Raw genomic sequence first — 25,548 nt, forward strand, 5'->3', positions numbered from 1 at the left:
CTGGTGGCCCTGGAAACAGAGTAAGAAACTATTCTCAGTCAAGTGCAAGACAATTTCTCTGGGAGTATCCACCTCCCAGTTGCCATTGTTGAAGAGTGCTAAGATTATATTTCAGGAACTCCTGTATTTTCCAAGTGTTCCATTGTTTTTCTTTATTTTCTAAACAAATACATTTTATTTAAACATCTCAATTAACCACCACTTTTCAACATCTTAGTCACCCATTATATGCATTTGTGAGTTGGGTATGTATTTTAACTCCACATCCGATTTTAACTTTTCATGTCAAATGCTACTTTAATACGGGGACTCTAAGTGTACACTGACATAATAAATGTCTGGGTCAGATTTTGCCAGACAAATAAACTCTTTCAGTATAACTGGAAACCTACTTCCTCTAATTGCTTTAAAAATTAAATACACTTCTAAAAACACTTCCCTTGAAGTCAGTGAGCTGTTGATTTGCCCCATGGGATCTGCTGGTTTTTATCACCTGAAAGTGTCTTCTTTAATAATGGTTGAAATGTATGTCTGCACTTGGATGGTATTTGTGATTATCTCTGTTCACTAAACTGCAAACCTGATTATTCTCCCAATTAAAACAGCAGTGGTTGCCTATTTCTCAGCAAGACACATGGAGCTGCAATGGGGTCTTGAATGACAAAGATTTTTTCTTTCTCAGAATATTTTATATGATTCAGTAATCAGTAAAATTGGTTCTCACAATGGGCCTCCTCTATCATTAGTGAGAATTAGCAAAGTTCTATTGCCTTTAAAAAATAATAAAGTGGTCTATTACCATGAATGAACCTGCTCTTTTTTTGTGTGAAGACTTCTTTTAATTTTAAGGAGAGCTCTTATGCTTTTGTGTTGTGAATTAAATCACCATTTCATGAGGTTTATCTTTGTCCAGGAAGGAAGAAAATCAATCTTTCATTAAAACTGTGAAACCAAAAATCGTGCTTACCAAAAGGACTATAGACCCAGCAGATGAAGCAGCTTGTCAGATGCAGAGTGTCCAGGGAACTGGTTACCCCTTATCCAGTGCCTACTTGCTGCAAAACATAAATTTTTTTTAAGGAAATTTTTAGGTTTTAAACAGGTGCACTAATGTCAACCTTCCTTACGTAGCTTGCTGGCTGGTGGTTTGGATATACATGAAGTTAAATCTTGTGTGCTCTAATGTATAACACATGCAACCCATCCTGAGAGCAATCACACAGGCTGTAGAGTTATGTCAGAATCCAAACCCTACAGCAAACATGTTAGCTAGTGTTTCCCAGTGGATATGAACTTCCAACTTCAAGTCCTCCACAACGCTGCGTGTGTGTGTGGGTGTGTGCGTGCACATGTGTGTGCATCCTGCTGTGTGTGCGTGTAGGGTGATACTGGGGTTGTGGGTGAAGATGAAGAGGGGGATCAAACCAAACTGAGATGGCAAACAATGTTGGCACAGTGACAAAAGCCCAGGCCCTGGAACCAGTTTGAATCCCAACTTTGTCACTTACCCACTGTGCTATCCTTGGCAGCTCCACTAGCTGAATCTTGGTTCCTTGTTTATAAAATGGACATAATACTTAATTCCTGTGGTAGTTGGGAGGATTCTTGATAAGCTACTCATTTATCCCATAGAGAGTATATTAGTTAGTTTCTATTGTGCAAAAAACCAATCCAAACTCTGCAGCATAAAACAAAAGTTATTTAGTTTGCTCACGATTCTGAAACTTGGCAATTCAGACTGGGCTCATCTGGGCCATTCTGGTCATGGCTGGACCCCCACATGCATCTGCCAACAGCTCAGCCCCTGCATTTTCGTGGTGCCTTGGCTCTCCTCTTCATGCTTCCTCAATGTCCATTGGTTAGTGCAGACTTGTCCCTTTGGTAGAGGCAGGGCCCCAAGAGAGCAGAAGTACAGAAGGTATTTTGAGAACTGAGCTTGTAACTGGCACAGTGTTACTTTCATCATGTTCTACTGACCAAAGCAAGTCATGAGGAAAGCCTAAATTTAAAAAAAGGAGGGGGGATAGACTCCTTCTCTGGAAAAAAAAAGGATCTGAAAAGTTACATTGCAAAGGGCAGAGATTAGGGAGGCTATTTAATGTGGCCATCAATGCAATCATTAGAGTGAAGTGTGGTGGGGGGGCATGAGCCAAGTCTGGCCACTGCTTGGTTTTGTAAATAAAATTCTACAGGGACACAGCCACACTCATTTGTTGACATATGGTCTACGGTATTTTCATACTACAATACACAGTTGAGCAGCTGCAATACAAATGATATGACTTACAAAGTCCAAAATACTTACTCCCTGATTCTTTAACAGAAAAAGTCTGCTCTAGAGATTTAGTATTCCAAGTGTTGTCTGTGGGCCAGCAGACTCCACATCACCTGAGAGTTTGTTAGCAATGCAGAATCTTGGGTCTACTGTATTACAAACCTGCATTTTAACAAGAGCCCCTGGGAACTATATACTGAAGTTTGAGTGGTGCTAGACTAGAGAGCAGTTCGACTGCTTGGACACGGTGTGGGGAGTGTAATGGTCCCATTGCTGGTTCTTAAAGAGATAGGCCCCAGCTGTAAGGCCCAGCAACTGTAGTTTATTTGGGAGCCAGGCTGCCTGTTCTGGTTCTAGGAGTTCTGTCCATATCTGATCAAAATTTTATCTTTGATCCAGGGACACAGAGGGGGATAGAGGTCTCATGAGTACAGACTGGTTAGAATTGAGTCTATGGGGTGCCCCAGTCAAACCAGCTGGTCAGGACTAGGCTCTGTTTTCTGAGGGACCAGAAGAAGAAAGGCCAGAGAATAGTTAGGAGCATGGGATGAATCAAGGTGGTAGAAGTCAGCTCTATAAGCAGTATGGGGTCAAAAGGGGTTCAGGTAGGCAGGCAATTGAGGGATCACCTCTAGTACTGCAGTCACTAGTCAGAGCTGACAGCTGAGGTCTGTGGGGCAGTTGAGACTGGGCCACTATTCTTGCACTTGGGAGTGTGGCTGAGTCCCTGCTTTAGTTGTCTCCTTGAGCTTTCAGTTGTTTTCGCAAAAACAGATGGATGAGAGTAAGTGCACGAGGGGTTTCTATGAGAATACAAATGGGCACTCTATATAAAACTGGAATAAAATAAAACCTGTGAGCATTCAGTAATTTCATATAAATGCTTAAAATATTGCCTAAAACATATAAAATGCTCAAGAAATGCTATCTATTGTTATAATTATTGTAATCACCATCATCATCATCATCATAACAAGACCAAAAAGTCACCAGGGTCCCAGGTAGCTCTTGTGATCAGCTTCAGTCCTTGCTTCCCCTCTTACCTTCCTCCCCTGACTCAACTGTCTCTTCTCTCTGCACCACTTTTGGGATGTCTTTCTGGAAGTCAGCTTCCTCCTCCTGTACTCCGTCTGTTTTCTGATCTCTCACAACTTTGAATTGGATATATTCTTGGTTTTGCAATGCTAAGAGTCACCCCTCACCTTCAGCTTCACTGCCAGCTGGAAAATTCGTTTCATGTCACCTACCACGAGAGAGTAGAATTGGTCCAGCTTATCTTTCTGCACTGGCCATAGATGGTTAGGTAGCCAGCCTAGGATTGACTCTCCTTGGTTCAGATACCCATTTCTGGTCCAATCAGCTCTGCATGGTGGAGACTGGGTGATTTCTCTTGGAGAGGAGTGTGGGGAGTACAAATAAGGCTTGGTCTTCTCAGCACTTTTCCAAACCATATTGGTCTAAGGGATGGAGAAGGAGACTTGAGGATGCAGATGACAAAAGCATTTGCTTTATCGTCAGGATGAAGGTAGGAACTAGAGACAAAATGTGCTTGAACTTCCAACTGGAGGCTGGTTGAGGTTCCAGCTTGAAAGAACTGTGGAAAGGAATGGGAGAAGGAAGGACGAGGCTATACTACCAGTAAATACAGCCCTGAAAACTAGGCATTCCACCCACAGTTATGATCCTTCCAACATGTGCAAAAAATCCTTACTGATATCCTTCATATTCAGAGTTATCCAACCACTATCTAACATATTACTTAAAAATTGTAAATATTATCATTTAAAAAAAATCAACATTTACTGGGTGCTATCATATGCCAAGTGCTAAGATAAGTCCTTAACATGCATTTGTTATTTAGACCACATAGCAACTCTGGGTCAGATAGAGAGACCCTCAAAACATCACACAGCCCATATGGCACAGACACCAAGCAATCTGAACAGATACCAACCAGAAACAACTGGTAAGGCCATGCAGGGGCACGCAGGTTTAAGGGTAGCTCTAGGCGTACCTTCTATTATAATCACCATTAGTAAATGAGGAAACTAAAACAGAGAAGGAAAAACACACTGGCAAGTCACAATGCTGGGTATCTGAAATGGGGAATCTAATTCCAGAGTCTTCACATTCCTACCTACAAAATTTGGAGCCCAGAAGAGTCACCCACGTTCCTGAATTAGCCAGAGTTGAAGTAACAGTACATCCACTAGGCACAACAGTGGTTGGACTGTGCATAGGCTTACAGCCAGAGTTTTTTTTTTATTTAATGCCAGAACCATTGTTTTAACAGGAATGCTAATCAATTTCTACTTTAAGATTCACTCCAAACATTACACTTTCCTTGCAACCTTTCCTGAGCATCCCCACCCTGCTCCACACACAAAATGAGAGTCATGTCTTCCTTGGTATCAGGAGCACTTTGTACACATCTCTAGCAAAGCATTTCTTACATTATGTTGAAATTATGTATGTGTACATTCCTCCAGGAAGACTGTGAGCTCCCAGAAATCAAGGATTAAAGGTTTTCTGACTCTATGTCTAGAGTATCTAAGATAACATTTGGGAGAGAGCAGATACCTTATAGATGTTGCTGGATGGATGAGAGAATGAATAAATGGGCAACATAACCAATCGCTCATGGCAGAATGCTGTTCTTATACCATTCAAACATTGTGAAGAGAAAGTCAGATAAAGTCACTTGAAGAAACGTAAACATCTAATAAAATTCATATTATATTCATTTATGTATTTATTCATCTACTTATTCTTACATTCTACTGCATTTTTGGAAAAAGTGATCAAATTTATTGACAAGGAAGATCATAAAAGTCACTTGGCCTCAAAATACACATTGGCATTGTTTTAAAATCTTGGTGAAAACATAGCTGTTTTGCTTCAAAAAAATTTTTTTTATTAGGTGTTTCTTCTCACATTGTCCTTCCCTTGTCTCTGACTTTCCCTTTCCCCACCTCTTAACAACACACAGCACTCAGATGCTACTTCATTTATTTCAACTTCATTTTAGTAGATTAGTCATTTACCTAATGGAGCTGGTCTCTCTTGTTTGGAAAGCAAACATACTGAAAAGTAAATACAACTGAACAGATAGGGTAACCACGTCCAGCTGCTGCACCTGCTATTTGGACCACTTTCCACGGGCAATTTGAAAAATAACTGGCAACTTCTCTACCTTCTGAAGGTAGAGTAGAAAGAGCACTGAAATACAACTTAGGGAATCTCAGTCAAAACCAGGGCTTTGATCTTAAGAGCAGCATGACTGTTGGCTGGTCACTTTCCTCTCTGGGTCTCATTTTCCTGGTCTTTCAAAAGAAGGTTGGACCAAATTACCTCTAAAGTCCTTCCTATCTTAAATTCTATACTCATTTATTTAATAGATATTCACTCAATCCACTCTGAGTAAGGCACTCTGTATGGCACTGCCAGGGACAGGGTGGTGCAGACAGCATGGCTTCTGCCCTCTCAAAAGGGCTTGAAACTAACAGGAGAGCGTACACAGGATCAAAAAAAAGCCTGAAACATATGTGTTAAATTCATTTGGTTTAAGGCCATTTAGCCTATGTTATAAATCCTTTTCAAGGAATGGTCTTCATTAAGTCCTACAGATTTATACCTGTATATTTATTTAACTAAACACTTGATGAATCTTAAGTAATCTGGAAAGCTCTTCTAGGGCCAATTTAAGATAAAAGTCGTAAGTGAGGGAAGCACTTTCTCATGGTGGATGAAATTTTTTTTCCTCTTCCTTCTCCTTCACTTGGCTTATGGAGTTTAACTACTATTCCAAGTCTTAGAACATGAATCACACAGATTCTCCAACCTCCTAGCTCCAATAAGCCAACAAAAGAACTAATTGTTCACCTTCTTCTCATGAGCTTTCCAAATTCAGCACTGGAACTCAGCTCTGAGACCCACCTGTTCTGAGATGGGAAAATGTAAGGACACTATAGATTGCATTTGTGCTTAATGTAAATTTATTTTCTTTCAGCTGTGGTATGAAGCATTTCTCCAGACTTCATTTCGGTCTTAATTTTTAAAGCAGAAACTTGAGATAATGGCTACATTGTGTTCTCTACACTGATATAACCATGGCAATATCTCTTTTTTTATAGTAGTAGTTTGCACAGAAAAGTTCACCAAATAGCCTATGAAATATTATTTTTAATATATTGCCATATTTTGGTCTGTCTAAAAAAAATGTTGTTTATGACAGTTTCCAAATTACTTCTTTTTTTCTGTTATAAAGTCTTAAAAGGTCACAAAGAACCAAAATTCAAATTTCTCAGAAGTCCTTTTATCCCACTAACCATCTGCAATAAAACAAGCATCAGATGTAGATTCACAAGACATTGCCACTTTAACATTTGGAGTAGAAATATATGGCAATCAATTTGAGTTAAGTGATTAAACATCTTTTTTAAGAAATAAAAAACAATTACTTTAGTAGTTACCTGAGGGAAAAAACAACATATGGAAATCCAAATATATACAAAAGATATACTTGTGATAATTCACTTTACAAAAAGATTCCCAAGAAAATTACATTAATATTAATTTTGTCTAATACTTTGAAAGAAAGTTTATTAATATAAATTCTACTTAAATAAACTTTTAGTGGCACTTATCTATTATGGAAATCATGATCTCTGGCATTATTATATTATAATACTCTTCCTTTACTACTTATCATTTACTGTCATATAATCATAATTAAACTCTCTGGATTTCTATGGACAATCATTGAGCACTTGAATGTTATGGAAAAATCTTACTACATTATGTACTTAAAAGTAAGTAAAGATGGGACAATAAAATTTTTAAAAAGACATGTAGATGGCAAATGTCCCTATGCTGTACATGCCCCAATCTCTGCAAAAATGTTCACTTTTTGTAATTATTAAAATAATTTCAATTAGATATTCAGGGGAAAAATGCCCTGTTTTAGTGTGTCCTACCATTTGCAATTTTAAAATCTGCCCGAAAGACATATTAATATTATAATTACACATTTAATGATTTATCATGCTCTTCTGATAAGTAAAAAATATTTTTTGTTAGCAAACCTCTAGCCACAATAAGCTTAACAATATACTAGTAATTATTTTTAGCCACTAGATTTAATTCTATGAAAGTGCTTAGGCTGTCCTCTTTTCCCAGCTACAGAGGACAAAGTGAAGTCATTAGTGTTTTGTTAGAAACAAGGATGTTACCGATGGTAACGCCAAAAAAAGAAGAAAGTAAAATAAGTATGTTGTATCAGCAAGAAAGGGGTACCTTAGGCCAGTGGCTTTCAATGTTTGTTGTGCATTAGAATCACCTGGGAAGTTTTTAAAAATCCTATCCTATAGGCTACATTTATTCTAATTACAGAGATATTGTGGGTTCAGGTCCAGACCACTGCAATAAAGCAAATATTGCAAAAGAGCAAGTTTTTTGTTTTCCCATTGCATATAAAAGTTATGTTTATACTACACTGTAGTCTAGTAAGTACAGAATAGCAGTATGGCAAAAAAATGTATATACCTTAATTTTAAAATACTTTATTGCTAAAAAGTGTTAACCATCATCTGAGCCTTCAGCAAGTCATAATCTTTTTGCTGGCGGAGGGTTTTACCTCCATTTTGATGGCTGTTGACTGATCAGGGTGATGGTTCCTAAAGGCTGGAGTGGCTGCAGCAATTTCTTAAAATAATACCACATTGAAGTTTGTCCCATCAATTGACTCTTCCTTTAATGAACGATTTCTCTGTGGCATGCAATGCTGTTTGATAGCATTTTATTCAAAGTAGAACTTCTTTCAAAATTGTAGTCAGTCGTCTCAAACCTTCCTGCTGCTTTAGCAACTAAGTTTATGTAATATTCTAAATTCTTTGTTGTCATTTCAACAGATTTCACAGCTCTTCACCCATTTAAGTTTTATCATAAGATTATAGCAACTCAGTCACAGCTTCAGGTTCCACTCCTAATTCTAGTTCTCCTGTTATTTCTACCACATCTGCAGTTACTTCCTCCACTCAAGTGTTGAACCCATCAAAGTCATCCACGAGGGTTGGAATCAACTTCTTCCAAACTCCTGTTAATGTTGATATTTTGACCTCTTACTATTAGTCATGAATATTCTCAATGGCATCCAGAAAGGTGAATTTTTTCCTTCCCAGAAGGTTTTCAGTCTACTCTGCCCCAATCCATCAGAGCAATCACTATCTATGGCAGCTATAGCCTTGTGAAATGTATTTCTTAAATATAAGACTTTTCCCTTTTGTTTTATGTAGAATTATTATAGTTTGACCACACATACACATTATATTGCATGTAAATACATATACATAGTATACTGCACATTTTTTCAGTTTTCATATATGTACTAATTATTGTTTCTAAGAATAGATTAGATCTCTAGCTTTTTAAACTTATATAGTTATCAAAGGAATAAAGCCAACTACAAAATAAGAATCAACAGAATGCGGTTATCCAATCATAAAGGACAATCAGATGTGCTTATACATATTCAAGAAATAAAAATGATAATCAGTTCATTTGTGTCCTTATTACTATTGTTATTATTTTTCAGATTCCTCATATAAGTGATGTCATATGGCATTTTTCTTTCTCTTTCCAGCCCACTTCACCTAGAATGACAATCTTCAGGTCCATCCATATTGCTGCATATCTTAAATATAAAACTTGAAACTTGAAATTACTCCTTAATCCATGGGCTGCAGAATGGATGTTGTGTTAGCAGGCATGAAAACAACAATAATGTTATTGTACATTCCCATCAGAGCTCTTGGCTGACCAGGTATATTGTCAGTGAGCAGTAATATTTTGAAAGAAATCTTTTTTATCTAAGTAGTAGGTCTCAGCGTTGGGCTTAAAATACTCAGCAAATCATGTTGGCAACAGATGTGCTGTCATCCAGGATTCGTTGTTCCATTCATAGAGCATAAAGCAGAGTAGATTTAGCGTAATTAAGAGCCCTAAGATTTTCAGAATGGTAAATGAGCATTGGCTGCAACTTAAAGTTACAATCTACTTTAGCCCCTAACAAGAGAATCAGCCAGTCCTTTGAAGCTTTGAAGCCAGACGTTGACTTCTCCTCTCTAGCTACAAAAGTCCTAGATGGCATCTTCTTTCAATAGAAGGCTGTTTCATTTACATTGAAAAACTGTTGTTTAGTGTAGCCACCTTCATTAATTATCTAACATCTTCTGGATAACTTGCTGCAGCTTCTACATCAGCACTTGCTGCTTCACCTTGCACTTCGATATTATGGAGACAAGCTTCTTTCCTTAAACCTCATGAACCAACCTCTGCTGGCTTCAAACTTCTTTTGCAGCTTCCTCAGCTCTCTTGGTCTTCAAAGAATTGAAGAGAGTTAGGTCCTTGCTCTGGATTAGGGTTTGGCTTCACGGAATGTTGTGGCTGGTTTGATTTTTCTATCCAGATCACTCAAGCTTTCAGCAGTAAGGCTGTTTCAGTTTCTTGTCATTCATGTCTAACACCTCTCATTTCCTTCCAGAAGTTTTCTTTGCATTCACAACTTGGCTAACTGGCACAAGAGGCCTAGCTTTTGGCTTATCTTGGCTTTCAGCATGCCTTCCTCACTAAGATTTATTATTTTTAGCTTCTGATTTAAAGTGAGAGATGTGCAACTCTTCTTTTCACTTGAACACTTAGAGGCCATTGTAGGGTTATTAATTGGCCTAATCTCAGTATTTTGTGTCTCAGGGAACAGAGGGGACTGAGGAGAGGGAGAGACATGGGGGAATGGCCGGTCAGTGGAGTAGTCAGAACATGCACAGCATTCATTCCTTAAGTTCACTGCTTTATCTGGATGCAATCCACGGCATCTCAAAACAATCACAATAATAACACCAAAGATCACTGATCACAGATCACCATAACAAATATAATAATAATGAAAAAGCTTGAAATATTACTAGAATTACCAAAATGGGATGCAGAGACAAGACATGAATAAATGCTGTTGGAAAACGGCAACGACAGACTTGCTTAATGCAGGGTTGTCACAAGCGTTCAGTATTTGCAAAGTGCCATAAAGTGAAAAACAATAAAAGGAGGTATGCCTGTGAATCAGAATCTCTGGGGGTGCAGCCCAATTATCAGTATTTGTTAAAGCTCCCAGAATCAATTCCAATATGCAGCTAAGATATGAACCAGAGCTATAGAACAGACAAGTGAATAAAGATCTGAGCTCTGACTGCCTTCATACATTTCATTTTCAGTACACCACATTTCCGATGTTACCAAATAAAATACTCAGCCACCTGGATTTTTTGGTCTTGAAAGTCCTAGTTTCAAAAAAGGCAAGAGCCCCAATTCCTGGCCTGCTGGGGGCTTGGGCTGTTGTCAACCTAAGAAGGGTTCTTCCAGGAAAGAGCTGATGCCCTTCAAGAAGATGAGGGCCATCTGCTCCAAGCGCCCACACCAGCAGCACGGCACCCCATCTAAGGTCATCTGCTTAATGTGGCTTGTTTCACGTGTAGTCTGGCTCACGTATGGATGCTTTAGACAAGGGTGATAATGGTTTTCACTTCTTGGACTACAGGAGTCTTCCTATATGTTTATTCTCAGCCCCGAAGACCTGCTCTGACAATTGTCTGTCAATTCTAAGTACCAGTGACCCTTGAACAATGGGGTGGGGAATAGGGGCATTGACCTTCCAAACAGTCTAAAATCCAGGTATAATTTAGAGTTGGCCTTCCACACATGTGGTTCCTCCTTATCTGTGGTTCCACAACTGCAGATTCAACACACTGGGATCATGTAGTGCTACAGTACTTCCCAGTGAAAAAAATTCATGTGTAAGTGAATCTGCACAATTCAAACCCCTATTGTTCAAGGGTCAACTCTATATCTCTAACCTAAGCAATGCCTGGCATTCCATGAAAGACGAAAATAGAGGTGAAAATTCCCTAAGTTACTACCAAGACAGAAATGATCAAAAACAGTGCTACAGACATATAAAACTGTACTACAAATAACTACACACAAAATGTCCTTTGTTATTTTGATTTCAAGGCTGTAAATCTAACTTATTTTTTTTACTTGGACATAATGTACCTTTCACTTTCTTTTCTGACTTCCCTCCCCACTCCCATTCATGTCATTAATGTTCTTTCCACTTACTTTTAGAAATTTATCCAGAGTGTCAAGGTACACCATCTTTAAACTAGTATTCCTACTAAATAACCAATGATGATTCCAAAAATATATGGACATCTCTGTAGGCCTTTATCTGAGGTGGTTTCAGAAGCAAATATATTATTCATCTTGTAAAAGAACATATTTAATGGTAAGCAGTAAACAGAAGCAAAGAAAAAAAGGTGAGCAGATATTATTGTATTATCCTATTTCCACAAAGTATCAGGGACAAATGTAATCAATAAATATCTAAAATAAATAAAATTGTTTAAGTAATCCCAGAGGATTGATAAAAGGATTATATTTTTCAGAACTTGAGCCCCACTCCAACAGTATAAAAAGTGTCTAATACTATTACCTTGAGATAAGAAAAATTAACCAGAAACAGACACTGGAAAATCCACCTACTAGAGAAATTTCAGTAATGGTTATTTGTTATATATCCTTAGGCAAGATTATTAAACTTTCTTAAATCCAGTATTCCTACCTGTCCAACAATAATAATTCTTGAGGGACATAATTGCTTCACAGAAGAGCACAAGCTATGGAGTCAGGAAGATGTGCCATTAAATTCCACTTCTATCAAATACTAGCTGAGCAATCACAGGCAAGTTAATCAACCTTTCTGAGCTTCATATATTTTTTAGGTGAAAAGAAGAGTGAAAATAACCCTTAACATAGAGGGTTATTTAAAAGGTTAGTAAGATAACATTAATAAAGTACCTAGTTAAATGCTGGGAGCAGTCTAAGCACTTCATAATTGGTATTGATTATTATTTCTCATAAAGTTGGAATGCAAAGATTAGTAACTGTAAGATCCAAATATTGGACCCCCAATTCTTAATTTGTTCCACAAACATTTACTGAACCTTGAAAGATAGAAGCCACTCTGGAGAAAAAAAAATAAACTTGGCTTTCAATCAGCAATAATTTAGATGAGACATGGGACACATACATACATAACTATTGGATCAGGCAGTATGTCAGCAACTAAGTGCCTAATAGCTGCACAAATCAAGTTTTTTTTAAAACAGTGCAAGAGGAGTCCAACTAGAGCAACTCAAGAGACTAGAGTTGGATCTTGAAGGAGTTGCATGAGCCAAAATGTGAATGAAGGACATCCAGGTGGGACAGATGTGAATTAATCAATAAAGCAGCCAAAATAACAGACAGAGTTTACTTAATTTGGCCATATTTCTGACAGAACAGAAATGATCAGCAGTAATTCAATTGCTAAACAATTACTGTGGGTCATCCTAAAACAGTCAATTTGATTTCAAGCTTACAGAGTCAGTCAAAGTAGATCCAAAATAAACTAATATTTTGAAAGCCAAAACATGGAAGCATTCTATGTAACTCTAAGAAATGATCACTGAAGAACACTGAGGTCAAAAGATGCCATGTGATTGAGGATATCAACTCTCTCAATAGCAAATGAAATTGGTTTGTTTCTTTTAATAGAACATTAACTGGAAATCAAAGTGAGTTCTACTGACAGAAATGTCACTTGGTAAACATTTGCCATATATTAATTTACCTCTTTAGCAATTAGTTTTATTTTAAAGGGGCAGGATTTAAAGGATTGGGAAGAATATAAGAATATATTCTAATGATCTTATGCCATATGACCCCGTGCCATATGTGACCAAACTTAATTAAACTGACTTAAAAAAAAAAAGATGTCATTGTTTGCCAACAGTGTGGATATAACCCTTGGAACCTAAACATTCCAAATATTGGAAGTGAAGTCATAAAAGTAGTTCAACCGTGCAGAGATTTAATATCTTTTTAAAGACATAGACCTGGGAGAAAGGGATTATCTGTTCATATGGTCAGAGTAAACAACCCACTTTTGGGCCCAACAGATGGAGGCTTTGAATCTGGGGAAGAGAAAGCAGAGAAGAATAAAAATGCAGAGCTTAAAATGACCATTGGACTATGTTTTAAAAAAACCTTCTTCCCTACCCAGTGTGAACTCAGAGGCTCCTTATTACAAGTATAAGAAAACACAAAAATCCTCTGAATTTCTCAGAAATTTCTCAGTCTATATTATCCATTCATTAATAAGTATGCTTGATTTTTTAATATGCATAGTTAATTTTGTAAAAACTGATTTAAAAGTCAGTCAAAGTAAATCAAAATAAACTAATTTGCTTTTTCTATTTTCAATAATTTATTTCAGTGCCTTTAGTATTTTATCTTGGTAAAACTATGCTTTACAAGAAACAGTTTTTATGATATTTAACAAAGAACCAACTATAAAATGAAAACTGGATAAGAAATTTGAAGACCATGACTTCTTAACTTGATCAAACGAAGGCCTCTTTTTCACTGTAACAACTACCATTTTCTCCATACGCACACAAAAATTGTTATCAATAGTATCATCATGTTAATATTTTGAGTTAATATTTAATCGAATGACACTGAGAAAATACTTGAAATGTAGGTATTGTAATACAACATAAGACAGGTTAAGTGCCTTGCAGTCTCTGAGACTCATTCTTGCTTGAAAAATAGAGCAAAAATAAACATTTCATTTCTTCCAGACACCATATAACAATTTGGGCCCTGGTGAAGAAATCTAATAGTTTATTCATTTTGTGTCAAAAAAATTTTTATTTTATAAGCATATAATATATAGGCTCAATATTTATTGTACAGTTCCTAAAAATAACTGTTCATTATTCTACCCAGGGATAAAATGTTTAAATGCTGTGAATTTGAAACGAGAAAGCAAAAGTGAAACTCTGACCCTCCAGTTCCCATGAATATACCTAGGCCAGTTTGTCCTCCCAACACCAACCCTCCTTTAAGATTAACCTAACCCATCGCCTTCTCTATGGGACCCTCCTTGATTGCCTCTAGTCCAGCTAGCCCAAGCTGCTTAACCATTCTGTATTTATCTTCTCTAGCAGTTGGACTTGGCTAAATCAGTGATCACGTACCTATAACTGAACTAATCAAGACTTAGTTATAAAGAGGAAAAACAGTTAATAGCTCCTAAGTGATCACTGGGTGCTGAGCTCTCTGTTCCTCCCTTTTATGTGGATCAACATTCCAATCTCTCAACAATCCTATTTGGGATGTCCTATTATTAGCCCCATCTTATAGCTAAGGTGATTGAAGCATGAAAAAGATAAGCAATCTGCCCAAGGTCATGCTGCAAGTAATTTGCAGTGAGAGCACATCAACTCAGATTTTTCTAACTTCAAAATCTGTTCTCTTAATGACTGTGGGGGTACTTCCTTTTCTTAGGGTTTTATTATATGCTTAATACCTAAAACTCCTTTGAGATGTAATTCAGAATTTATAAGGAGCAGCATTTATGAAAAGAAAGCAGTTTAACCGTCTTTTTAAAATAATGAATTGGTTTTTCTTTTCAAATATTTAGCCATTATGTAATGAATTTTCAGCATACATTATCATAATTCATTTATATCTATGGAAATCAACATGATAATGTTTCACATTCACCATTCAAACATCATGACCTGATATTACAGTAAGTCAACAATAAAGTATTCAAAATAATTTAATTTAAACTCTCTCTGGCAGAGTATTCATAGGTAAATGATAATTCAAGTCAAAGCAAGGCAATTATTCATCTAAGGGTTCCATATGAACAAAGTATTTTAAATTTGAAAATCAAGTTATCATTCTTTCAAATGTTTACATGTATACAAATGTTTGTGTGTGTATACATACATATATATATATATATGTATGTATATATAAAAGATTTCCTCCTTCCTTTGAAAAACATAAAAATGTAACAGTGATGCAGAAAATTTCACAGTAAGGAACTCATAAAGGAGGAGAATTTTCAGTTGATTTTGAGGCAACTTCTTTGGAGCCAAATATAAATGAAATGGTTTTCTGGTTTGATACCCCCTAGTTGTGGGATCTTACACAAACCACTTAACTTCTTGGTCTCTTAATTACTCCACTTGTAAAAATGGTTTATTGAAAGAATTAAATGTAATTATGTACGTGAAGGTGCCTTTAACAGTGTTTGGTACATAGTTGACATTAAATAGTTTGTTCTCGTTAAAACAGTCATACTGCCCAAGGCAATCTACAGATTTAATGCAATCCCTATCAAATTACCCAGGACATATTTCACAGAACTAGAACAAATCATAATAAAATTTATATGGAACCACAAAAAAAACCCAGAATTGCCAAAGCATTACTGAAGAAAACAAAGAGGCTGGAGGAATAACTCTCCCAGACTTCAGACAATACTATAGAGCTACAGAAATCAAAACAGCATGGTATTGGTACAAAAACAGACATACAGACCAATGGAACAAGACAGAGAGCCCAGAAATGAACTAACAAACTTTTGATCAACTAATCTTCAACAAAGGAGGCAAGAATATACAATGGAATAAAGACAGTCTCTTCAGCAAATGGTGTTGGGAAAACTGGACAGCAGCATGTAAATCAATGAAGCTACAACACTCCCTTACACCATACACAAAAATAAACTCAAAATGGATCAATGACTTAAACATAAGACAAGATACAATAAACCTCCTAGAAGAAAATAAAGGCAAAACATTATCTGACATACATCTCAAAAATGTTCTCCTAGTGCAGTCTACCCAAGTAATAGAAATAAAAACAAGAATAAACAAATGGGACCTAAGTAAACTTACAAGCTTCCGCACAGCAAAGGAAACCATAAGTAAAACAAAACGACAACCTACGGAATAGGAGAAAATTTTTGCAAGCGATGAAACCAACAAAGGCTTGATCTCCAGAATATATGAGCAGCTCATACAACTTAATAAGAATAAAACAAACAACCCAATCCAAAAATGGGCAGAATACCTAAACAAGGAATTCTCCAAGGAATAAATACAAATGATCAAAAGGCAGATGAAAAAACGCTCAGTATCACTAATTATCAGAGGAATGCAAATCAAAACTACAATGAGGTATCACCTCACATCAGTCAGAATGGCCATCATTCAAAAGTCCACAAATGACAAATGCTGGAGAGGCTGTGGAGAAAGGGGAACCCTCCTACACTGCTGGTGGGAATGCAGTTTGGTGCAGCCACTGTGGAAAACAGTATGGAGACTCCTCAAAAGACTAGGAATAGACTTACCATATGACCCAGGAATCCTGCTCCTGGCCATATATCCAGAAGGAACCCTACTTCAAAATGACACCTGCACCCCAATTTCATAGCAGCACTATTTACAATAGCCAAGACATGGAAACAGCCTAAATGTCCATCAACAGATGACTGGATAAAGAAGAGGTGGTATATTTACACAATGGAATACTGTTCAGCCATAAAAACCGAAACATAACGCCATTTGCAGCAACATGGATGTCACTGGAGAATGCTATTCTAAGTGAAGTAAGCCAGAAAGACAAAGAAAAATACCGTATGAGATCGCTCATATGTGGAATCTAAAAAACAAAACATAAATACAAAACAGAAACAGACTCATAGACATAGAATACAAACTTGTGGTTGCCAAGGGGTCGGGGGGTGGGAAGGGACAGACTGGGATTTCAAAATGTAGAACAGATAAACAAGATTATACTGTATAGCACAGGGAAATATATACAAGCTCTTGTGGTAGCTCACAGTGAAAAAAAAAAGTGACAATGAATATATGTATGTTCATGTATAACTGAAAAATTGTGCTCTACACCTGGAATTTGACACATTGTAAAATGACTATAACTCAATAAAAAATGTTTCAAAAAATAAAAAATGAAAAAATGTTAAAAAATAGTTAGCTCACTTTCTTTTAATTTTTCATGCATTTATTGAACCACTATTAATATTCTAGACATGGTTCATTCCCTGGGAATACAGAGATTTTCGAAGACGAGTGAGCCTCCTCCAAAATAGTCTACAGTTTAGTGGATAAGAACAATCAGAAAACTTACATATAAAACACAACATACTCTGTGCTGGACAGAAATCAGCACAGACTGGAGGGAGGACCAGGTCGGGGTAAGGGCTCTCAGGGAGGGGATGGGCTTAAGTGAGTCTTAATGGGTCAGAAGAGGATTGGGGTGGGTCTGGAGAGGGCGATCCAGGCTTGTGAATGTTCACGGAGACTGAGAGTGAGGTTCTTTACTTACGTCTTCTCATTTCAACCTCACAGCAAACCTGCAAATTACATATAACTATTCCCACTTTTCAGGTGGTGAGATAGCAGGACCTGGAGAAGGCTTATCAATGTTTATAAGCATGAATACCAGAGAATAAATAAGGATGACAATCATATGGTACTATGATTCAGAGCCATGGCAAAAGAGGATAGTTGACTAAGACCAGCTGGGCCAGAATCTCAACCTAAGTGAAGGAAGAGACTAACATCAACTCTATTCCAGGCTGGAGTACGCTATTTCTAAAAATATCAAAAGTTGTACTGGAAGTCCCGGGAGTGGTGAAAAGTTTGGGAATGTCCCTTTTAGCTAAGAAAACCTCCCCTCATTATCCCACATCTATCTTTTCCCTGGTCCAACTCAATCCAGCAGAGAAGGCAGGCACTCATAAGAGGCTGCTGAACAAACAGAGACTACCCAGTTTCAGCAGAGCTCATACTGAATTAAGAGAACAAACTCAAACACAAAGGGTGGACAAAACCAAGTGATGCAAATCAGTTGGCTTTATGTTATCATATTGAAAGACTAATATTACCCATTCGTTAAGAAACAAAAGCCAGGGTGAGTGAGCAAACCAGTCAACCTTCAGATTTTCTTGCCTTCCAGGAAAGAGTTACATATGTCAACATTGACTCACCGGAGCTGGTTGTTATTTAGAAAGAAAGTCATGTTACACCCACCAAGGTTTTTGTTCAAGCTATGAAAATATTCCCTATAGAACAGCGGCTTCTGCACAGTTAGGGTCATGATCTAGCTTGAAGTAAATAAAAAATTTTTCCCACTTTTACAAAATCAAGTATTTCTGTCCATGTATGTGGGTTTAATTTTATAAAGGACTCATGTATTTTATTTCTTTGAATGTCAATTTAAGAGTCTTTGAGATAAAAATACGAAGAGGTTGATCAGCTCATAGAATAGAAACAGGGCTTGCATTAGACATGCCTCAGTTAGGGCCCAAGTGATGTCACCAAGCCCCGGTTTTCCTACCTCGCACTTCTCTCTTCCATATGGGCTCCCTTCTCCTCTTGTTGTTGAAAGATGGCTTTTGCAGCCCCAAACCTTGCACCTCTTACCTTCACGTCCAGTGGGAAAGGCAAGCCTTTCCCCCAAGAGCACTTCCATAAGGCTCTGAGATATAATCCAGTTGGTCTAGCGTGGACTGCACCTTCCCCAGAAGAAACCAATCATTATGGCCACGGAAACGCAACATGTTGAAAACCCAGGAAAGCGAGGGGCAAACAATGAATGCAGTGTTCCTGTTCATGAAATACAATTGAAGAGTTGTCCAAAGGAGAAAAGGGGGAGAATAAAAAAGTACATCAAGCTGATCTTCAAGGGATGTTAGGTAAGAAAAAGGGTCACCCTCCCTGTAGATTCTGATTTACAGCAGATCATCATACTACTTCAATAGCAAGCTTTATTTTTAAATGCTGTCTTTCCTGTTTTCTCTTATGTGCTTACATGTATTCCTAATACCTGGAGTTATCGTCACAATTCAGTATGCCTTTCTCCTTTTCTATCTCTAAAACCATCTGTAGGCACCCTTTAAGACACTTTAATCAAAATAGGACATTAAACTATTCAATATCATGGGTCATGTTTTCTTCCCACTTGAGAAAAAGAAAGCATTTCTATTTTTGAGAAAAAATTTCTCAAACTTTTCTTGGTTATCTTCTTCCTCTAATCACTTCTCAGAATCCTTCCCTGGCATTTTCTCCATTTTTGCTTAAGTGTGAGGGTACTTTCAAGGCCTGCACTGAGGATTCTTTTATCACTGTGTATATATCCCTAATAAGTCCATCCACTTCACAGCTTCAAGCACTATTCAGATCCATTTCTCAAATTCTGACTCCTTTTTGGTGCTCCCAAAGAGCACCCCTTTCCTGGTCTCTCAAGTTGCATTCACCTAATTATAAAGCACCTGCAATATGCCATTCATGACTTGATATGCTAGAGTAACAACAAAGCAAAAGCAAGACTTGGTTCCTGCCCTCAGACAGAAGTCATTTTGGCATGAAAGGCAGGTGCAAATGTAAATTAATGCTACAAAAGGAGAAGAACAGGATGGACTGGTAGTCTCTGGACCCACAGTGTGAACTGTTTACTAGGTGCCTCCACCTCCAGGTTTTGCAACATCTCAGTATCTGCAGATTCTAATCCAACATATTCTCCCCAAAATCATGTTCTATATTCAATATCACATTAGTGAAATCACCAACCACACAATTTCTCAAGTTGGAAGCTTCATCTCTTGCCTCTCCTTTCCTCCTAATGGATCACTAAACGTTACTGATATTTATTTTCTGAGTATCTCCTGACATTATTGCTCTCTGTACGCAATATGCCACAGTGAACTTCAGGCTCCTTAAATTTAACATACTCTTTCACATGCTATTCCGAATGCCTGGAGTCATCTTCACAAAGTAATCTGCCTTTCGCCCTTTCTAGCTCTAAAATTTTTGTATGTATCCTTTGTCACACTTTAATAGAAACAGAACTTCATTCCACATCATGGCTCATAGTTTTTCCTATTCCCTAGCCATAAAAACAGTGTTTGGAACATGGCATATCACCATTAAATACAAAATGAATAAATGAATGAATGAATAAACAAATGAAGATGTCTGCCCTACCATTTCCTCCACCGGGTTAAAATAGTATTTTTGGTTAAGTATTTCACATCAGGTAAGACCACATCTCCACTACGTACTATGGTGGTTTTGAATTGCATCAACTTGGTTAAGGTGTAACTACATTTCTCAGAATCCCCCTTCTGGATGGTTCTGGCTTACAGTGGTTCAAAAAGAAACTTGTGAGAGAGTTAGAGGGCAGAAATGAGGCAGTAGCCACGATACTTTTGAAGGTCATGGTGGTTAGAAGTGGTGAAATTCAGTTACACAGGTATCAGCAAATTCCTATTTGTTCCCACTCTTAACCACTCTGTGTTCTTTTCTTTCAGACTGCTTCATTTGCTGACCAAAAGCAAACCTAAGCCCATCACCATAAACCTGGGTTCAAACTCACAGAGCTGGGCATATTGAGCTCCTAAGAGTTCTCTGCAAGCTCGGATTTGTCCATCGGCATCCGTGCTTCACGATGGCTGATTAGTGCCTCTGCTCTGACCCTCCAATTCCCCTTTACAGACCTTTAATTCCCAGCTCTTTCTGCACTGTGTAAAGTCCATACCTATAACATATTCCTTAATCCATATTATTCACATAGTGTTCTGCTTTTTAAAAACGGATGCAAACTATTTATTGAATATTTGCCACCAAATATTGTTAAATACATGATCTGGCAACATACCACTTTCAAATTATAATGTCAGAAACAAATAACCAATATTTACAATTCTCTTACGGATTGTTATATGAGACACTAGAGTGTAAATTTTTTGGCTTATATTTCTTAGACAAATGATAATAGCAAATAAAATCTTCAGTGTGAGACTGTGATTAAGCAGCATTTTACAAAAACCTGGTGTAAAGTGGCAATGATACCATTCAACATCCTGGATTAGATCCCTTCAGGAGACACTGATAATTTATAAGGTCAGACTTTAAAATTTACAGATAAAGGTAGTTCAACACTGCCACTGAGACACACATCTCTTGACATGTACAACTCTGAGGGCATAGTTTTGAAGGTCTGAAATACCTAGTTGGTTTGATGATTTAGTCAGTCAGCATTTATGAATACATTTATTGCCTTGCCAAAATAGATTTCCAGAGTGAAACTTTTGAAGTACTTTACAAATTCTTTCTTTTGGCATTCAAGTGTCCTGTAGTTCTGATATTACTATTTCTTGAAGACATTATTCACTGTATTTTATAGTGCTAGGTAGAGCCTTGATTGTCTGCAGAAACCTCACTCTGATATTGATCTCATCTGGGATCTTACTCTGGGAGTTTGTTTAGGAGCTCAGGCCTTTTCATTTAGGTCTTGGAATTCTGACTCTGGTCGTTCAGTCATATACACTTCCACATCATCTGCTGCCATTCGAAGAAGGGGCTAGTTAATTTCACTTCTACATTTTTTTCCTCTAAAATTTTCATAATGACTTGTATGAACCTGCATTTTCTTCCTGTTCTGATCTGTGCAATCTTTGTGCTGAGCCTATAGCTCAGGGATTTTACTTTAGCTTGTTTTATATTTCCTACTCTTTAGAAAGGAAAGGTTTCTCAAAGAAACAGGAAATTGACCATGTACCATCATGACCTCAACTAATTCTGAACATGACCTGAAGAGTATAACACCTACTAGAACTTAAAGCACTAGTATTGGTAATGAGAATCCTTTACATTTATTATGTGTTATAGTTTTTAAAGTGCTGTCATATATATGTCAATTAATCTTCATAACTCCCACTAGTGATTGCTTATTTGCCCCCTACTGTGTACACAGCACCATACTAGACCTTTATGAGACTATCTGATCCTTCCAATGCAACGAAATAAAATTGTCACGTATGATGAAATTAAAATGTACATTTTTTAAAAAGTGGGCATCAAAATGCTTTTTAGGGTAAAAATTATCTTGGGTGGGGAGGGGATTATCATGATAAACAACTGAGAATAAAAGTTGGAGTCCTGAAAGTTTGACTATCAGCAGGAACTTAAGGAAAAGAGGGAGAGATGGTCAGGGAAATGGGAAAAAGCGGGCACTGTGAGGTGGAGCGGAAATGTAGAAAGGGTATCCAGGGAAACCTCCCTGATGTGACCATGAGAAACAAGCATCTTAAGGGATTATCAGAAAACCAGAGGAAGATCTTGAATTTTTATGTTTGAGCTAATTTTACTTGTATCTCAAGGAACAGAGAATTTCTAGCTGTTGTGCTAGTATTTATATAGGGAAATTATATACAGATAGGCTAAGAAGAGGGGCAATTTGAGATCACAGAGTTTGACACAAGGTTGTCTGACTTGTGCTTCTGAGATGGGTCTGAGGTCACAGGCTGATACTCCACCAAAGAGTCCACCTCCCCTCTTTTGACTAGACCCCTTCTGGCCGAGGATGGGGAGAACTCATCTGAGCCAAAGAAGACTTAGAAAAGCTTTTTCCTGTGTTAAAGCAGAGCCAAGAGCAGGGATAGCCCTGTATATTCCATAGGTGAGCTTCCTGCTGAAGGAGTCTAAGAGACTGACTAACCTGGTTAGTTACTGGTTGACTAACCTTCCTTGCTCCCAGGCTAAACAGTGGTGCTTAGCTGCCCAGATGTCGGGGGACCAGGGAGGTATCTTAGAAATATTTCCAGGATGTAGTAGATGTTGCAAAGCTCCTGGAAACTCTTGGGAAGAAAGAGATCATAGGCTCACTGCCTTTTTCAGCCAAAGGAATTCCTGGAGGGGATACACAGAGAAACTTCAGCCGCATAGGAATAAATGAAGATGATGGTGTCCCCAAAGGGATATATAGTAAACACCCAATACAGCAAACTTCTGTCCTTAATTATGGGTGTTTTGTTTCCCCAAGCATCCAGGTTCACACAACAAGGGACGGTGGACATGCCAGACGTTTGAGTGTGATGTTCTACCTGCTCAGTTCACTGGTCAATTCAGCCAGTGAGTTCTCATGGTGTTCCTGTGGGTTCTCAGCAATGAATGAATAAAACCCTTGGGGATGCAGCATTGTCTCATTTAATCGTCATGACACATCTACGAGACAAGTAACATTATTATGCTGATTCTACAAATGAATAAATGGAGAATAAAAGAAGTAAAATAACTTGTCAAAGGCCACACAGCCAGTCAGGTGAATCAGATCTATCCGATTTCAAAATCCACACTGTGACTATTTTGAGAGGACAATGAACTTTCAAAAGCTCCTCATTAGACTATGATCTTGAAGGAGATAGGTGGGGTCTTAGTAATCTTTACGATCTTTACCACTACACCACAAGCACAGTGCCTAGCACCCGGTGCCCTGTCACTTCATTCATTCATCAGCAGACTTTTACTGAGCCCTGATCCTGAGTCCAGCACAGTATAGGTCCCTGGGGATACACAGCATGGTAAGATGCACTAGAATGAGTTGACTTTATCTAGCACTGAGAAGACAGAATAATCATGTTCTTGGGCTGATTTGATAGGGCAGGGCCTACATAGATAAATAAGAGGACACACAACTTCCTACTGGGAGATGTCACAAGGCTGGACACTGAGAAACACTGGACAGAACTTCAACTCAGCTCTAGACAATGGAGCTATAAGCATGACCTTAGACTTCTAAGGGTAGCCAGGTTCTAACACCCAGGTAGCTAGCCTGGGTGTGGGATCTGCATCTTCAGTTAGTGGAGCATTGAATAGACTCTGCCTTTTGGCTATGTGATAGAGACCACAGAATGCTTATGTGCCAATCCTGGCTTGGCCACTTAGTAGTCCTCTGACCTTGAACAAGTTGTAAGATGAGATAGTAAGAGCATCACTCTTGTAATATTGTGAGGCTAACTGAGTTTAATGTTTAAACATTGAGAATGTATACATGTTAGCCAATATCAATTCAAGCCTCACAGTCTGACACCGACATCCCACCACACACTGCAGGATGCCTCAGCTTTCACACTGTGCCCTCCTTGTCTTCACACGACATTCACGAGATCATGTACTGTCATAAGAAATGATTGAAAGATACCACCTTTGAGAGTGTGCCAGCGGATGCAATTACTACACCTGTTCCCTGGCTGACTATACCACAGGTTAAGAATGTCTTTGCAAAACAGGAAGACATATCCAGAACCAGGACTAGGGTGAAAAAGAGTAAGGTCCATAGACCTCAAAAGTGAAGGAGGCACTCAGACTGAGGATCATGCAAGCGCATCTGCCCATGGCTTTAAGAACAAAAGCTGCAGGGCTATGATTTCAGAATTTGAATTACTGCTGGGTATATAGTTTATATAAGAATAATTCATTTTCTAGACAAGTTGTAGTTCTCAAAAGTCATAAAAATTGAATTATAGCTTAAAAACGCTGGGGGAATCTGCTACTTAAAGGAATTAACTGGTGAGTGCATTTGTAGAACCAAGAATCCTTTAGAGAATAACTTATTTTTAACCAGAAACTGGATTTGCCTACATTGTATTTGGTTCTACATTCTTCCTAAAAATTTCCATGTGTTATGCATGTAATATTTGTTTTCCTGATAGCAGAAGAAGTAAATTCATGTGAGGAAATCTATGTGCAAGAAAAATGCAGCCTTGAGGGAAACATCAAAAGGTCCCCAAAAAGTGGTATGAATTTTTCTATGTTGTTGTATACCAGGTTCCTCCCCGAGGGGGAAAAAAAACTTTAAAGTGTGCATCAGGGTTTTGTGAACTCTGTAAGAAAAATGGTCTTGCTAGAGTTTTAGCCACATGGTAATTCTCAAAAAAAAAATCCTTTATCTTTTTAAATCCACTCTTTTTTTTCCTATTTTGTGAATATGTGTTACTGTCAAAATATTCTCTTTTTCCTTCCTTAGCTCATTCTGTGGTCCTTTTTTTTTTTAACTTCTTGAGTTGAACACAGTACATTAATTTTCTATTTCTTTTGGATAGATGCATTTACTACTACAGCTTTAGCTGCATCTTACAAGTTTTGCAATTAGTGTTTTCCTTTTCAAGTTCTAAATATTCTAAACTTTTATTAGATTTCTTCTTTGTTCCATAACATATTATGGGTGTTTTTTAAATTTCCAAACATGTAGATTTGGAGAGAGGGATAATCTTTTTAACTAATTATTTTGCTTTGTGGTTGAAGAATGTGGTCTGCGTAATATCAGTTCTGGTATTTATTCAGTTTTCATTTGTGACCTTCAACAGACTCACATTTTGTAAATTTCCATGTATCATTGGAAAAATTAGGTATTTGGTAATTGTTTTATGCATGATTCTAAATATATTTTCATTGGATAAACTTTGATCATTCTTTTGTATATGGGAGTGATGTGTGAGTTATAATTTCCCATTT

At 37.6% G+C, this 25,548-nt stretch overlaps 1 protein-coding gene and 1 long non-coding RNA gene across 2 annotated transcripts in view; both read right to left on the minus strand.

Moving 5' to 3' along the window:
* Window positions 1–1,603: 1,603 nt before the first annotated feature.
* Window positions 1,604–25,548, minus strand: part of LOC135322473 (uncharacterized) — a 33,590-nt gene continuing 9,645 nt past the window's right edge. Inside the window, exons 2-3 of the long non-coding RNA XR_010383049.1 lie at window positions 3,319–3,869; window positions 1,604–1,876 (exon numbers count right to left, since the gene is read on the minus strand). This is a non-coding gene — a long non-coding RNA (uncharacterized LOC135322473). The remainder of the gene's footprint in view (window positions 1,877–3,318; window positions 3,870–25,548) is intronic.
* On the minus strand, window positions 21,158–21,660 carry PDCD10 (programmed cell death 10). The gene is given in 4 exon segments (XM_064491286.1): window positions 21,158–21,431; window positions 21,433–21,509; window positions 21,512–21,615; window positions 21,618–21,660. Coding segments are annotated over 4 exon segments (498 nt in total).

Source organism: Camelus dromedarius, chromosome 11 (assembly GCF_036321535.1).
Source record: "Camelus dromedarius isolate mCamDro1 chromosome 11, mCamDro1.pat, whole genome shotgun sequence".
In the NCBI taxonomy this organism is placed as follows: domain Eukaryota; kingdom Metazoa; phylum Chordata; class Mammalia; order Artiodactyla; family Camelidae; genus Camelus; species Camelus dromedarius.